The sequence below is a fragment of the Alternaria hordeiaustralica genome (assembly GCF_023758085.1).
Source record: "Alternaria hordeiaustralica strain BMP 2776 chromosome Unknown scaffold_40, whole genome shotgun sequence".
Classification (NCBI taxonomy): Eukaryota; Fungi; Ascomycota; class Dothideomycetes; order Pleosporales; family Pleosporaceae; genus Alternaria; species Alternaria hordeiaustralica.
The window spans coordinates 71,026-87,620 of record NW_026056812.1 but is presented as its reverse complement, the minus strand read 5'-3'; the positions used below and the strand labels follow the sequence as shown (position 1 = coordinate 87,620).

At 53.2% G+C, this 16,595-nt stretch overlaps 2 protein-coding genes across 2 annotated transcripts; both read right to left on the bottom strand.

Annotated features, from left to right (window-relative positions):
* Positions 1-1,795: 1,795 nt before the first annotated feature.
* J4E84_010375 (uncharacterized protein) lies at positions 1,796-6,597 on the bottom strand (the record flags this gene model as incomplete). Its single annotated transcript, XM_049392930.1, has 3 exons — positions 1,796-6,272; positions 6,326-6,391; positions 6,446-6,597. The coding sequence occupies 3 exons, from the start codon at positions 6,595-6,597 to the stop codon at positions 1,796-1,798; spliced, it is 4,695 nt and encodes a 1,564-aa protein (XP_049239324.1).
* Positions 6,598-8,517: 1,920 nt separating this feature from the next.
* J4E84_010374 (uncharacterized protein) lies at positions 8,518-15,584 on the bottom strand (the record flags this gene model as incomplete). Its single annotated transcript, XM_049392929.1, has 4 exons — positions 8,518-14,556; positions 14,613-15,227; positions 15,290-15,527; positions 15,577-15,584. 4 exons carry the CDS (start codon positions 15,582-15,584, stop codon positions 8,518-8,520), a joined length of 6,900 nt encoding a protein of 2,299 aa, XP_049239323.1.
* Between the last annotated feature and the right edge of the window lie 1,011 nt (positions 15,585-16,595).

Here is a 16,595-nt window from a genome sequence, read left to right as displayed (position 1 = left end):
ATTTCATGGAGTTTCCAAAATTCTCAGAAGCCCGGCACCAGCAAGAGAACAATACGCGACTCAGCATGATGGATGATATGGTTCACTACTGGGAGACCGAAGCACCCGCCTGTTTTGATTCCGCCGATCCCTCAATTCAAAGTCTAGCGTACTATCCCATGCGGATTGTTGCAGCCGAGTGGGTCAAATACATCGCAGTAATGCAGCATAGCATCAAGCTGTACGAGTATGAGGGCAGTCATCTGGACCTTAACAAATTCAACATGGACATTCGGGAGCTTCAAGGCTGGCGTAGACGGAGCATGATGTCACTGAAAAAGGTCGGAGTAGTCATTCGCCACCTCAAGTCACACACGTCATCAACACAGAGCCACACTGCTTCAGTCGCCAACATTCTAGAGGACTACGTAGTCATCAGCGAGGACATCGAGAACGCCGGACGCAGACTAGAGAACATGTTGCCAGTAGTAACTTCTTTGGTCCAAATAATCGACGCGCGACAGTCCTTTGCCGAAACCGCAAACATCAGTCGCTTGACTATTCTTGCCCTGGTCTTCGTCCCGCTAAGCTTCGTTTCAAGCTTGTTCAGCATGAATTCTGAGAACGTACCAGGAAGCGAACACTTCTGGGTATATTTTGCCGTCGCAATCCCCGTTACTGCTGTCGTCTTCTTGATCGCCCGGCCGCCAACTCGAGCAGAATTGCGCAAAACTTCGACGTGGCTAAGTGGGTTGTTTAGAAGGAAGCCACGGTTACCTAGAATCTTGGCCAACACTCCAAATAGTGTGGAAATGGGCTGAGGGAATAGCCCGAGTCAAAGGCGCACTCTTTTGTTTTCGGAGAGAATTGGAAGCATGTAAGGGCGAACCGGTTGAGATGTAAACTTCGTGCCAAGTAGCATCGGCACCTTGCGATTTGTGGCCATACATCGCGAATCTTGAGCCTACGTGCGTTTGGCTGAGGTTGACATTACGAAGAGTCAATCTATCGTTCTATCCAGTTCTTTCCAGTAAATTGATCCCACTTGGTTTTACGGCACTTGAGCTCCCTGGATGTCAAACATTCTCTACGTTGTAAGCCCAGCACACGCGACCATGTCGCCATTAACACGAATTGCACTGGCGGATTGATAGGACAGCTCGATAGAAATGAACCACATATTTGCAATGTAATGCTTCGTCAAGAGCATGTGTACATCGAGAGCACGTTGTACATACGATCGTTCGCGCAGCCAGCGACGCTGCTTCCTCCGAGCCCCCCATCATGGGCCGAGGTTATATGTTAACATTTTACTCATTCTTCCACATACGACCATAGGATCATGAAAATTAGGCTTCCCGTCCGCTCAGCCATATACAAGCATGATACCGGCGGATTAGTAGTTAGGTGGGTGACCACTAGCGAATCCCCGCTGTTGTATGTTTTTTGCCAAAAAGTCAGAATCTTCTTTTTGCCGATCACATGGTGAGAGACGGTTGAACGTCTGACTGAGCGATTCAACGCTCGTTGGACTAAGGTGGGTGTCAAGAGGAGAGCGTTGCTAAGCGGCGACGTCACGTTTTTATTGGGAGACAATGCGCCTTGAGGCTGTCACGAAGCGCGTGCAGCTTCATCTACTTGACATGTGAGCAAAAACAAGGGTATCTCTGCTGAATACAATTGCACGACGTCAGCCTAATTGGTGGGTGAGACTGAGTAGATATCACGTTGCTTAAGAGTGCAGCTTCGTCAACCACCAGCAACACAACGACGCGATGAAGTAAACAATACGATTAATATCTATCAACAACTACATTTAAGCCGCAGTCCCATTCCCCACAACCGTCCCATTCACACCCCCACTACTAAAGTACGCGCAATGAATCAAATACCTCGACGTCTCCGCACTAAACCCCTCCAACGCAACAGCATCGATCTTGCCCAACGAGAAAGCGCCATTATTCATCTTCGTGTAATCGCTCAGCGGGATCCTCAGCACCACCGGACTGCCGTTCATACTGCCATACGCCGCCGTCGCAACACTAAGACGCTGTATCGCCGTCTGGCCATCGCAGCCAAACCCGCCGCTCTGCAACTGCACGTTGAAGCTCGCGCCTGCACTCGCCGTCACGTTGAGAACGAGGTATTGGGACGCGGAGACGTCGGCGCAGTTTTGCAGCGAGTACCAGTATGAGCCTGATACGCTGGGTTGGAGGACTAAAGCGCCGTCGGTGACGACGGGTGCGACTTCCATGGTGCCGTCGTCGCTTTGGACGTAGCCGTTGTTGTTGCGGTTTGCGACGCCGGGTGTGCAGTAGTTCAGCCATGCGTCGTCGGGGCAGTTGCATGTTTGAAGGGAGGGCGTGGCTGCGACGTTGATCAGACTGATACATCCGACTTTGACGGCGACGTCGGAGGGGTTGAACGCTGAGAGTGCGACGCTGTCGAGTCTGCTGATGTTCATGCCGGAGAAGTCGGCAAAGGGGATCTGTGCGACTTGGTAGGCGTCGGCGCTGGTGAATGTGACGAAGGAGGTTATGGGGACGGAGGACGGGGGCGAGAGTGTAGTGCATTCGTCGTCGGTCTTCCAGCGCATCGTGACCCGGAATGTGGTTCCTGCGGGAGCGGCGACGGAAAGTTGGATGCCCGTTGCGTTTAGCGTGTTCGCGTTGTAGCATCCGCTGTTGTCGAATTGGGAGTACCAGTATGAGCCGCTTGTAGAACCCAAGACGAGCGAGCCGTCGCCGTCAACAGAGTATGAAGCGAGAGATCCTTCGTCGGTCATCTGGCCGAGGAGTCGGTTGACGCGCGGGACTTCGGGCACGAATGTGCAGGTGTTCAGAATAGTGCCTGAGCAGAGCGCGCAACCGGGGCTATCTGCCGGTCCTGTGAAGACCAGGGAGTGGATGCGATACGTCGAGCCAGGGGAGTTGAAGTTCGTCATGACGAATGACTGGAGGTATTCCTGGTTGAAAGTAGCTGGGAAGCGAGAGAATGGAATCGTGAGCTGTGTCGACGCGGCGTTGAATGTGATCGGAACGTAAGACGTGACTACGTTGGTGCTGCAACCATCAGTGCCATATCTGAAACCGATGTTCGCGGTTGCATCTTGCGGGCCGGAAACGGTCAGGATGATCGCGTCGTAAGAGCTGTTCACCGCTCTGCATTCGGAAGGCTTTGCGAGCAGCGAGTAGAAGTAAGATGTCGCGTCTTTGGGTACAAGGTCGACGTATCCGCGGCTAGTCTGCTTGTACGATTGCATCGTTCGGTCGTCAGAGATAGCCGCGCCTAAAGCATTGGTCTGCGTCTTGAACTCGTTCGGGTCGCAGAAGTTCAGCACAACAAATCCGGTTGGAGCTGGGCAACGTGGGCCAGCGCCAATCGTGGAAGGTCCACCCAGAAGAGAAATCCATCGCATTGTGAAGTTGCTGGTTGCGGAACCGCCATTGGGCGTAAAGTTACGTAGTGTGATACGGCTGACCGAGTCGGTGTTGATACCCGAGAATGCCGTGAGGGGAATAGTGATGTTGGAGAAATCATCCTGGCCTAAAGTGGCGTAAGACCTGGTGTTGACAGTGGTAGTCTTGCCATCGCCTGAGCTTAATACCACATCGAAAGACCCACCGGACGGGCCGCGCGCGTTCAAAGAAACTCCAGTGTATGCAGTAGCGTTCAAGGTAGCTCCGTCGACCATAGTGTCTGTATAGAAGAAGGAGTCTGCGCTCGACGGCAGCAACTGCATTCTGCCTAACTCAGAAAGCTTCGCGAACGTCATCGAGTTGTTGTAGTCGGTCTGACCAAAGATGTTGTTGATACCAGTGATCCATCGGTCTACGTTTTGGAACGACTCAATTGCGAGACCTGGGGTACGGTCCTCTCCTGGTGCTGTTACACATCGCTTCTGGATCTTGAGGTTGTCGATGTAGATGGGTGTCTGTGCTGGCGAGATGTTTCCGATGCGTATTCCGCGCACATGCTTCATCTCTTGTCCCTTGAAGTCGGCTAATGGAATGGTGACAGTATGATTCGAGCCATCGGCAGGGGCGTATCGGGTAACGTCCAAGTATGTCGCACTTGGCTGTTCGAAGTTGCATCCAGTGTCGTACGAAACGAGCTGCACGTAGAAAGTGCTTCCTTGAGGAGCAACCATATCGAAGTACAAATGGGTGTAGACGGTGGCATCGAAGCAGAAGCGTGAGATCTCGGTGTAGTACGAGTTGACGCCGCTGTTCGTGGTCGCGGTAAGCTGCAAGGTACCATCGACATTGTTCGACGAAAGTCCAGTCGCAGCCGTTTGCAAGAGGAGTAGATTGACGTTGTTGCTGCCAAAGTAGAGTTCGAGGAAGTCGTCAATCATCACATCCCATGCTATGCACTCCGTATCTCCAATCGGCTTTGGTGTGAAGTCAGGGCATGTAGAGGCAGTTGCGTTGCTGGCCCCGACAGCGAAGTTGAGGGTGTAAAGTCCCTTTGCCGTGTTTCGCAGTACGACCGCGTTCGTGGTCTTGTCGTATGAGGGTTGCTGGCAGACCGAGAGAGAGCCCGAGGCAGATTGTATGGCATAATTGCTTGGAACTTGTAGAGTAAGTCCTTCCGTGCGGCCGTCCAAGCGGACTGTCATCACTGCGGATGAGTTGTCCGCTGCGGTGATGTCTACAATCGCGCGATCTCGGTTGGTCCACCAGTTTGCCATACCTGTCTGGTTGAAGAAGACTGCATAAGGACGTACCCTATCATGGAGCGCGCGCTGAATCTGGATCTTATCGAACAGGGCGTCTGAGGGATGGATCAAGATGTTGTAGTGACCTCCATACCGTGCCATCTTCTCAATGTACTTGATCTGGTTCGCAAAGTCTGAGCCCGGGAAGTCCGCGCTGCTCATATTGCCGTCACCATCAGACCACTGGAGTGGGAACTCGTAGTAAGGAAGCTCCTGGAACGACTCGCGGTTATGCGTGACCTGGAAAGGAAGATGGGTTAGGTGCGAATTGCCTGCGCATGAAGAGCCGCCGATAATGCCGTTGGCGACGCAATGCGTGGCTTGGTACTTGCTCCAAGCAAGGTTACCAGGACGGTAGGTAGTCATGTTGTAACCGGTCTTAAACTTATCATGGAGTATGTGTCGGATCAACCAAGCACTCACACGAACCTCTCCCGATGCGGAAGCACCTGATGTGTAGAAAGAGAGTCCACTGGTACCTCCCTTGGTGCAGACCTCTCCATTGGTGGGTGTACCGTCAGCATTGGGACCGCACTGGTGGATAACCGGGTAGTAACCGGCATCAGTTCCTTCAATGAACCGCTCTTGAAGTGTACCATAGTCGAAGCCCGCCGCGTTGGGCGAGTGACTGACTGTGTGGCTACCAAAGTCGATGAACGGGTTTCCATCAGGAGCAGTTCGAAATCCACTGATCTGGTAGATATAGGGAACGCCATACTGGAAGTACGCGGTCTCGTAAGCATCGGTGATGTACTTGGTATGAAGGTTCAAGTTGCCCGCGGCACCTCGATCTTGTGCAGCAGCCGCAATACCCTGGCCATGTGGATACGAGACGTAGGTGTCGATATCCCAGGTAGTGGTGAAGGCGAGTCCTTTGTTGTAAGGAACAGACCACAGGCTCACGAAATGAGGACTGGTGGTGACAATGTTCTTGATGACGCGGGTTCCAATGTCATATCCGGGGTAGTAGTGTCCGTCATACCATGGCGAATACCCACCGGCCTCAGCTTGAGCCTGAATGTACAAGTATCCAAGGTCCATACCGAAGCTGTACACGTATCCACTGGCGCCCGACGGCTGGTGCTTGACGATCGCTGCGCTTGTAGCGGATGTATCTGCGCTGTCGACACCATCATTACGGACCAGGTATTTTCCGATCGTTTGAGAGCCGTTGATAGGTGTATAACCAACATTGATCAGACCAGTCTCGGTGTAATTCTCAAAGAATGGCATGTTGACATCGTAGTACTCGGTAAAGTCGAAACCTTGGAGAGCTTGCGTCGGTGTCTCAGTATTCGTCAACTGCAGGACGGATCTGGCACCACTCGTATCTACGGTTGACGCAGAAACACCGGCCAGAGCCTGGAGAGCGGTAGGTACTTGATTCATGAAGATTAGCCTTCCACCCTTCGCCACGAAAGAGGTCAAGGTCGTGACATCCGCAGAGCTCGGGCTGTAGCTCACGCTCGGAGAGGTGTAGATGAGTAGATTCCGGCATTGTGACGAGATGTTGAGCGACTGGATGACCTTGACTTGCAAACCGACTGTCTTGAGAGACAGTGTCAGAGGAAGCCTGGACTGGTGTTAACGATTGCACATGTGCGTGTCTGGTGAGAAGGGATTTACCAGTTGGGGTCTGCTTTATAGCTCGGTAGAAAGATGTTTAGCCCAGAGTCCGGCCCAGCTGCGTGCCTGTCATTGACAAGTTAGTGAAGAGACATCATGCCATTTCCTTGATCTCCTTACCTTGATTGCGATGGTACAGTAGCTGGCTGACTATCTTCACCCAAATCTGGACTCGCACCTCCAGGCTGCGTGAGCTTGTAAATATCCGGCGAACTGAAAGCCTGACATATCTGCAATATAGCAAACAACGGAATCAGAAAGAATGAACGCATACTTGATGCTTCCCTTGGAAAGAGAGGGGTAAGAATTCGCAGAAGGACGTAACGAAGAACAGAAAAGTGCAGAACCCGACCTTTTGGTCAAGTTCCCAAATCGAGAAACCGACTAGAAGCACGGGAGAAATCGCCTTATCCGAGCCCGAATACCCAAATTGCTAGCCATGCTGGTCTAAGGCCGCAAACTTCATCAGGGCGCGAAATCTGGGAGAAATTCGTCAACCTATCCACTTAGGGTTGTTCTAGCAGGGCACCAACAAGCGACTACGGCACCATGATCGCCGGTACCTGCGCTATTAGCATGCATCTAGGGTAGGAACTCGTGTTCATTGAGTTTGGCGTGGCCCCAAAGTCCGCACAGACGCTGCATCTCCATAAATAACGAGTTCTTCCTGTAGGCCGAGGCGCCGGTTTCAGATTTGGCAGCGGGAGCAACGATGATGCGTCGAGGCGTCATGGCGAAGAGGCGAACACGATCGGTTTGGTCGTGGTTGAGATACCCTTATGACAAAAAGGAGAGGTTGGGTAGAGTATTGACTGCTTGAGTAGCGCTTACTAGCACCGATGCGTACTTACGTCATTTTGGAACCTTCGCGCCCGAAAAAGGAAGTAACAGGCCTGGCTCCTTCCTACATGTCCATACGAACAAATCTCGAGATACGACGTAGTTGCACTCGCTGCATTGCCACAGTCTAGCTGGAAGTCGAGAAGCTATGTCGAAGATGAAACGAGGGTACCGCTTCGGCTCAGCCGGCTTCCCGTTTTTCACGGGAGTCCAGGCCCGTGGATACGATCGGGACTTTGGAAGATGCGCACAAGACAATGTCTCGAACGCAATCTGGCGGCATTCTCGCGTGGGTACACATCAGTCATGAAGCTTGTTGCTACTGAAGGGTCGCTTCGTCGCCCAAGGACTGCATGCCGTTCGGTACCTAGCGATATAGGTAGCACCCGACTACCTAGGTACCGAAGAAGTCGGCTCCAACATGTCAGGCGGCGAACTCAATGTCAAATTACTACCCCAATAATATACAACCTTTGAAATTGAGAAAAGTCAACATTAAGGTGTTCACGTCAGCACCAAACCTTGGAAGGTGCGGATACATCTACACGTGACATCAACCCGATGCCAAGCCGCCAATCGCCCTGCCTCGCGTGCCCGTCGCGTGTGTCCAACTGCAACGCCATGCAGACCCCACAAGCAATGCAACCCCACTACCACCTCACAGTAGTCGATGACCTCGCTACCACTGCATACACATATTGGTTACCGATTCGAGAGATCTTGAGAGATACCTCGTCGCACAGCCATGTCTGCAGCGCATGCAGTGGCGCAACCCGATCCTACCTCAGTACTTCTACCACCTGCGTCTATTCCAGCCCGAACCAAGTCCCCAACGCGCAACCTGATAAACTGTAGCCCGTCGACTCGGGTGCAAACCGCGAATCTGGAAGCGACATCCAACCACCTCAGAAGACCTGATCGTAGCGCTGCGACTGCGAACCTGTGGGCGCCCACAGCCTCCCTACCTCGCTCCCGAAGCATGAGACATCCGCACGCGCATTATACACTGTAGATCAAGGGGATGGGTTGCATAAAATTGGTGTGGCTGGGAACACTACGTGGCAGTACTGAGCGCAGTTCCGGGCCTAGATGACGGATCACCATGCTGCTCCGTATCTTACGCACCCTGCATACTCGCTGCTAGAGGAGCTCACAATGAGTACTCTGAACCAATAGACTTGTGCAGAGCGTTAGAAACGCCGAGCCATCCCCCAAACTCTGATGCCAACGCAGATTTGCCAGCGCGCTCTCATGAGAATGCTTCCATTAGAGACGGATAGACACACTACTTCGAGTCCCCCTCCCCTTGAGACTTAAGCGTCGAAAGAAATCAGATTACTACACTAACCCACCTACGGCTTACTCAACTGCTCCTTCCTAAAAAACTTAAAGAACCCCAACGGAACCACCAACTGCGCCGCTAACCCAATCCAGAACCACGGCTTACTCAACCCTGCCACCACTCCCGCCGAGAAATCCGGAAACACATCTCCAGGCCCATTCGCATTCGGCGCGGTAGCCTTCGCCAGCATCGTAACGAGCGTACCGAGAATCTGGGCTAGGACAAGCGACACCGCGATGTGAATCCGAGTGAGAGTCTGCAGGAGCATCATACCAAACCCCACACCCTGAATCGCGTCGAGAAGCCCAAGCCAGAGCCACAGACTACGGCCGGCGAGCGCGCCGGCGACGGGACCGCCCGGCATCCAGGGGACCCAGTTGCCGATGCCGGAGACGCCCCAGAGCATTTGGGCCCAGCGGGGTGCGCCGAGGCCGATGGCGAAGATGGGTAGGAACCAGGAGTGGCTGCCGCTCAGTTTGGCGAAGAGGAAGAGGAAGGCTGCCCAGATTACAACGAAAAAGGCCAGGACGAGCAGGCCGATCGCCCACTGTGGGGCTGCGTGGGAAGACCAGAGGTACGCCCAGCTGCGTCCGTAGGGTGTGCTGAGGAAGTAGTTTTGTAGGATGATCATGACGAAAAACCAGCCTACGAGCTTCCGTCGGAGGAGTGTTTTGTAGAAGGAGGGGATCTTGCCTGGGGACTGGTGGTAGTATGATGGTAGGGATGTGATGAGGAGAGCTCCGATGGTGAACATCAAACCGGCTATTGGAAGCGTGATCATTGCGGCCTTGGGCGAAGAGGTAAGCGCATTGCTTGCGTCGGAATTCGCGAGCGTGCTTCCCCAGTAGAAGAGTGCTGTGATGTAGAGTTGCTGCGTTCCCTGGATCATACAAGCGCGGAAGATCCAGGATTTGATGGGCGCACCACCTAGATGAGTCAGTACGATATATGTCGAGGAGAGAATTTGGAGCTCACCTTCATCACCAAAATTCAACGCAAAGAATATCGAGCCACTAGCCGAAGCAGACACATACAACCCAGTCGCAACATTCTGCACCCAGTCTCTCGCCACCCCGAACTCCGCAAACGGCGCAACACCCACGAACAGGAAAGCAGCACCATATACTGCGAAGGGAGCGGAGAGAACAAATTTCGATGGCAGCGTGCGAAACATGACCCACCAAACACACGACATGACGATGAAGATCGCACCAACAATATACAGTTTCTCCGGACCCTGGCCTTGAGGCCCAGTCAGAAGAGTAATCTGATACGAGTTCGCCGCCATAATCTGCCCGAGCGCAAGGAGAATGGAGTAAATGGGCCAATCGCCGATTCGCGTTTGCAACCAGCGCTTCAGCAGCGACGGGCGCTGATAGTTCGCACCGAGAAGGAATTCGTCCACCTCGCCCGAGGGCCGTGGCGAAGCTTCTTCGCTATCATTCTCGCTTTCCTGCATGGACGGGGACTGGTAGTGCGAGTAACTCGAACTCCGACTGCCGTTACTGTGCAGACTCTCGCGGGGCCACGCAGGACGCGCACTGATACCCAGACCCGCTCGGCTGTCTTGAGAATGCGCGCGATCGCCGCGACCCAGTCTCTCTGCGCGCATCCGCTTGAACCATTCTTTTTCGCTGTCGACGAGGAATTGCTCGACGCAGAGGTCGTTTTCGGAGGTCTTGCCGCTGAGGCTGCTGAGCATGGATTCGAATTTGGTGTAGTATACGCCGGTCTTGTCTTCGAATGTTGGGTCTACTTTCTGTAGGCTGAAATCGGTTGTGCTGGCGTTCTTGATGGTGCTTAGGTCGAGAGCAGAAGATCGGTTGCGTCGGTGATGCGATGATCGCACGCGCATTGGGAGGCTACTTGGGTCCAGGAGGCCACTTGTGGGTGGCGATCTTATCAGCATGTCGTCGGTCTCGTCGTCTGCGAGCGGGCTGCGAGATCTGCCGCGTCCCCGATAACTTGTGTCGATAGGTGGCGAATCCAGTCCGTAAGCGCCCGCAGAGTTGCCTTCGAGAGCTGCTACGGCAAGCCGGCGCTCAGACTCGCGATAGTCGGCTTCTGCTTGCTCGCGGCTGATGAACATCTCCTGGTCGTGCAGAGACCCTTGGCTCGACGTTATCGCGCCTTCTGGGTCATACTCATGGATGTCTGGTGTTCTGGACGGTGAGCGCCGCTTGTGAACCTGTGTGATGGCATCACCAGAGGGATTCATCCTTGTTTCGTGTCCAGGCCCAGAACGTACACCGAGTGAGAGACCACGGTGAAGGTTCGTGTGGGTGTTCCCAGAGTATTGGACTTCAACGTCGTCTTCCACTGGCCTTTGCTCGTAATTCGATAGCCTGTCCGTACTGACAGCTCGAGACTGAGGCGGGAAAAAGCTTTCATCAGGGAACTGCAGCGACGTCTGTGAAGCCGCAGCCCGTGAACGCGGACGGAAGATACCCTTGGATGCCGAGTCCTTCTTCTCGTTGTGGATCTTAATGGCAGTCTGCTGGAGGGTGTTGAGATCTTCCACCCACTTCGCGACTGGAAACCGCTGTTTTGCGGATCTTGCTCTCATGATCGCCCTTGTCTCGGTCTTGGACTCTAGGGCGTCTTCGATGGCTGACTTGAACTGGTGGAGCATGTGTTTGGTGGTTGTTGATTCGACCGTAAACCACCATCCAGGCATCTGGCCAAGACCGCCGACGCGAGCACCCACACCAAGCGCTCCTTTCCTACCGAACTCGACAGCGACTAGACCGAAGGGCTCATCGCGGGAAGGGATCAGGGCGAACTCAGCGCCCGTGAAGATGAAAGGCGGAAGTGCAGTGAACTCGGGTTTGGAGAACACGCGCCTGGGGTACTTCTCCATCATCTTTCCGAGCTTGAGAGCTGCGAACTTTCCGTAGAGGTCGATGACGGGACCTATGCAGATGAGCTGCACATTGGAGTGCTTCTCGAGAACGGCAGGGAAGACATCGGCGATAAGATCGACACCCTTCTGGTTACTCCACCGCCCAACGAACACAAAAAGCTCAGCATTAGGGTCCTCATCCAAACTAGCCCACTGCTGAGCCTGAATTCTCAAATCCCCACGACTAGCCTCATACGCCGGATCAACAACAATATTCTCGTTTTCCTTCTCCGGCTCCCAAGGAGCGGTGTCACTCGGATCAGGATTCGGTAGTCTGCCAACTTCCTTCAAACCCCAGAAGATAGGGTAGCGAGCGTACGATCGTTTACCGTATTTGTTTGAGACACCGACGGCGCCAAAACCACGTTGATGGATGCGGATGTAGCTTGCGCCAGCGTGCAAAAGGTTGAAGACCTCGCCGAATTGGACGTACTTTTCGACGACTGAAGGCTCGAGATTGTATACGCGGCAGACTTCGTCGCGCTCCTTTGGTGTGCGCATGGGCCACAATCCCTGGAACTCTGCGTTATGTAGGGAGAGCGCACAAGGTATCGTTCGTCCCTTGGAGAGCAAATACAACGGTGCTGCAGCGCCATGGTAATCGTTGATGTGGTACAGATCGATAGGAAACCTCTCGATGGTCAGAGCGATGCAGGCGTTCCAAGCGCTGTAATACACAGCCGAGTCCAGATCATCCATACGGGGTGGATAGGGCTCGGTCTTGGTCTGCTGTCGAAAGATTGGCGCATCTAACAACACGTATGTGATGTTGTTGAGCTTGTGGTACTGGACCTGGATCTCGTACTCAGTATCGAGAATGGTCACCGTCATGGGCTCCGCTGGTTCATCGATAGGATAGTCCACCCCACCGACGCAAGGAACGACCCAGATCAGGTCTTGATGAGGCAGATTTTTCCCCATGAGCTGTGCCATGACACCCAATCCACCGATCTTGATCTTGATCGCCCAGTCTTCGATGTCGTATTCCATGGTTGCAATAAGAATCATAGGCCTCTTCTTGTTCGCACCAAACTTACCGATAGCCGCAGCGGGCATGGGAGACGAGTCCCGCGACCTTGGAAAGCCGAGTCGCGGAGTAGATCGTTTCAGCTCGACGACATCGTCAGACTGGATACTCTCGAACTTGTGGCCGCGGCGCCAAAAGGCCAAAGATGCGAAGAAAGCGAGACCTTGTGCGCTCACACCCGTCTGGTTGAACTTGACACCATAGAAGGCGCCCTTGTAGATCCAGATACTGACTGCAGCTGTCAACACGGGTAGAGACCAGAGAAGAGCGAACATGATCAGTTGTATGAAGCGATTGCCTGTGTAGACAAGCTTGTATGCCAGGGTCGCATCGTCGATCTCAACGCGATACGCTAGGTATGGGCGAGGTGGCAGGACAGACATGTTCAGCACGTTCTTCGCGAGAGAGTCCGGGGGCAGTCGGTCCAGAACACCATCGTTGTCAACGTCGCCAAAGACGAAGCCCGCGTCGGGTTTACCGCCAGGATTCATGCCCCAGACGTTGACTTGGGCCACCGAAGGCCATTCGGTCATGATGTGTAGCTTCCACTTCCCGTCTTTGCCAAGGTCGAATGAGCTGTCGATACCAGCATCGAATCCAAATTGGTTGTACGGCCCGTGAGCAAAGAGATGGGGAAAGCGTCTTGGTTGGCCCTTGTAGTTCGTGTCCGTGTGCTGGATGTGATCGCTACTTCCAGTCACGCGGTTCCAGTATTGAAGAATGACGTGCTCGCCCTCCCATCTTTGACGTTTGGTACCGGACCAGGGCTGCGTCTTAAGGTCGCTGTTACCGCCTTCATAGTCTTCCCATTGGCTCCAGGTTGATCCCCAGTTGGTAGAGTACCGCCACTTGTTGGCGCCTGGGGCGACGTGCGATACATGTAAGCCCTTGGAGTCCTTCTTGAGTACACCACTAGTGTAGTTTGCGACACGAGGGAAGACCATAGGGTTGTTCCTAGCTCCGATCCGGATCATGAAGCGATCGTTGGCGTTCGTGAAGCGCTCTCCATCCTTGGTAGTGGCGTTCTTGACGGTGACAGTGTGAATGCCGTGAGAGACATCCTTCAGAGTCGCTTTCCAGCTCCATTTAGACGTGGAGCCACCGACAAGATTCGATACTAGCGACGAGATATCAGCACAGTCGACAGTGTCTTCGTCAACTGTTGCAGAGAAGTCATTCTCGGTATCAGATGTAATGGCGAGGTCCTTCGTAATCCCGTCGCAATCCATCGCTTCGGAGAATTGGAACTCAATCTCGAGCGAATCTTTCTCTTCCACTCCTTTCTTCGACTCAATCTGAGCATCATGGCCTGGCAAGAACTTCGTGATGACGGGGATAGGATCTAGCCAGCTACCCTTTGGCACATACGCCCGGAAGTCATACGCCTTCATATCGAGCTCATCGACGCAACCATTGAACTCCTCTGAGCCGTCTATGCCCAAGGCGGTAGAGCTGTTCCCGAGTTTGATCTCGTCGTAGGGAGCGAACAGGTTTTTGACTGTCGTTCCAGCGTCGAATGCGGATATGAGTGCCTTATTCTTGTCTTTACAGTCAAACTTGTAGCTGACATCGCGATCTTCGTTGGAGTAGACAAGCCAGATTTGCGATGATTCAGTCCCTTCGGTCAGGTTTTGTACATCCGGATACTGATTCCTCATGACACTCCACATCCCGAACTCCGATTTCGTTCCATTCGAGCCTGGCAGTTGCACCAAGCGAGTCTGATTGGAGAGCGATTGTAGAAAGTAACCGTCGTTGAGGACCGGATACTGAGTACGGCGGTGATACATGTTCTTGATGATGTTGTGAACAGGATGCGAAGGGTCTCGGTGATCTTGGCTAACGGTGTCGTCGTTGCAGCCATCAAGCACTGCTTCCAGTGGCATGTCGTAATACTGCGAGCTACCGAGGCGGTAGCAACCGTGGTTTTGCCACCCCTGAGCTGAAGAGATCGGCTGTCGACCGAAAATATAGTTGGCAGCAGTGCTGTCAAGGATGTAGAACGCCTGTTCTTCGCCCCAGAGAAGTTTTGGAATACCAGGCATGTGGATCGTTGTGACAAAGAGGCCGAGCAGCATTCTCTCGGTGCCTTGCTTTATAGCGGGCCAACGGAAGACATCCTGATGATGTTAGTACTTATGATAGGAATGGTGCAGAGATTCTGTAGAGAGCCCACCTGGTTCGTGACTCCATACATGTGCCGCGGATCAAATTCCCCACTCTCGGCATTGACGAAGTCGTTAGTGGTGAGAAGTGTATTCCAAGCATTGACAAAGTTGACGGGAACATCGTAACCTGCTTCTAGATTGCCGTCTAATCCAAGAAAGCGAGTTAGCGATCGATATGTGCTGTAATGAAACGCAGCTCCATCCAACGCTTGTTTGCCATGCGCTCGCAGGAAATACTTGTCATCCGAGTTGTTGGTCAGGGTGACGGCTTGGGTGATGTTGTCGGGGACTTGGTCAGGTTGTCTCCCGCGTCCAAGGTAAATGGACGCAAAGTTGTTACCTCCTGTGATCTCGCCGGGCATGAAGAAGTTGTTCTTCCCATACTTCCGCGCGCATTGCCGGACAAAGTCGCCAAACTCAGCTTGAGCTTCGACCGTGACTTGTGTAGCTTTGTCGAATCGGAAGCCATCGATATCCAGCATCGCTATTGTGATGCACGAAAAGTGTTCGATCTTTCCTCGGACTGAAGGTACCCATTCTCGTAAACGGTCTTGGACGGATGCGAACTTGGATAGCTGGCGCTGCCAGTCGGGAAATACACCGAACGCTTCCGTATCGCCATACTGCGAGAGGTAGATCGTTAGTACAACTACTCTGCTCCTCGCTATCAAGTTGCGTAACATACCTGATCAAACTCGCTGTCATAGCACCCGACAAGCCTGCTAAACGTCTTATCAGAATCCTTCAACACCGGTTGCCCTGACTCGTTCCAGAAGTTGGGGTATGCGCATGTGGCGTTGTAATTGTTCCCGAACGAGAAGTCTAGATACTGGCGGCTCGACTTCCACTGCACTTTGTGTTCTTCCGGACGAAAAGGTGCTGTCTCGTTGAGGAAACCCTCGAAGCCAAGAAGGTCACCCATGCTATACACGAGATTAGCTAGGGTGATCGGGTGTCACTTGTGCTACGTACGTCGACATTGTGTGATCCAGTATCACATGCATCCCCCGCTTGTGGATGGCATCGACAGCTGCTCGCCATGCTGCGATATCTCCGTAATGCTTGTCGAGAAGCGTCAAGTCTAGCGGCGAGTACGAGTCTGCCTTCCATGGATTGTTGATGAAGGGCGAGCCGGCGATGTAGATGCCCTATACGTCTCAGCTCGAAGCTCATGGAGCAGTAGACTTGCTTACCTTGATACCTAGTCCTTGAATATAGTCCAAGCTATCTACCAACCCCACCAAATCACCTCCATGTCTCAACTGATTACTCTGCGAGTCTTTTTCGTACACCGTCCCGTTGATATCATCATTCGTCGGGTCGCCGTTGACAAATCTATCCAGAAACAGTGTGTAGAATGGGAATCGCCAATTCTTTGGTGATGGGTGGAATGTGTGGTCTTTCCATTCGCCTGAGTAGTCGAGGGGCTCTATAGCTGCTTCATTCTCATTAAGATTGTACCCAACAAATGCTTTGTCGAACCTCAAGCAAGAGACGACGGAAACCAGAACTAGCTGCAAGAGCGTGAAATGCAGCATGTTGAACGAAAACGCTAGGAGAGGAGTTTGGAGGCGGATGCAGCCGTAAGCGGCGCCATTCGGAGACCTTTATCTCGATGACCACGAGGGCTTAAGGAACAGCCTTGCGCACATCGGCGAAGGACAGAGCGGTGTTTGACAAACTGCACGCCTCGACTCGCTAACGCCAGCCAGATACCGCAGTAAGTGCAGTTGTTGGAAACCAAAAATAGCGGTCGCGACATATCGTCTGAGTACATCGGTCCCGCTCTTGATCACCGCATGAGACAGAGCTCAGCCATCGGCGTGGCTCTGGCATGTGCATCGTCTCAGATCCTACTGGTCGGTTACCGAACGTTACAGCGGTCTGCTATGGTAAGGCAGTTGCATTGCTGATGATTGCCGTCATCATCTGATGGAAACCTCAGACTAGTTTGCAGTGAGACTCGTCAAGAAGGTGGTGTGATGGGCAAA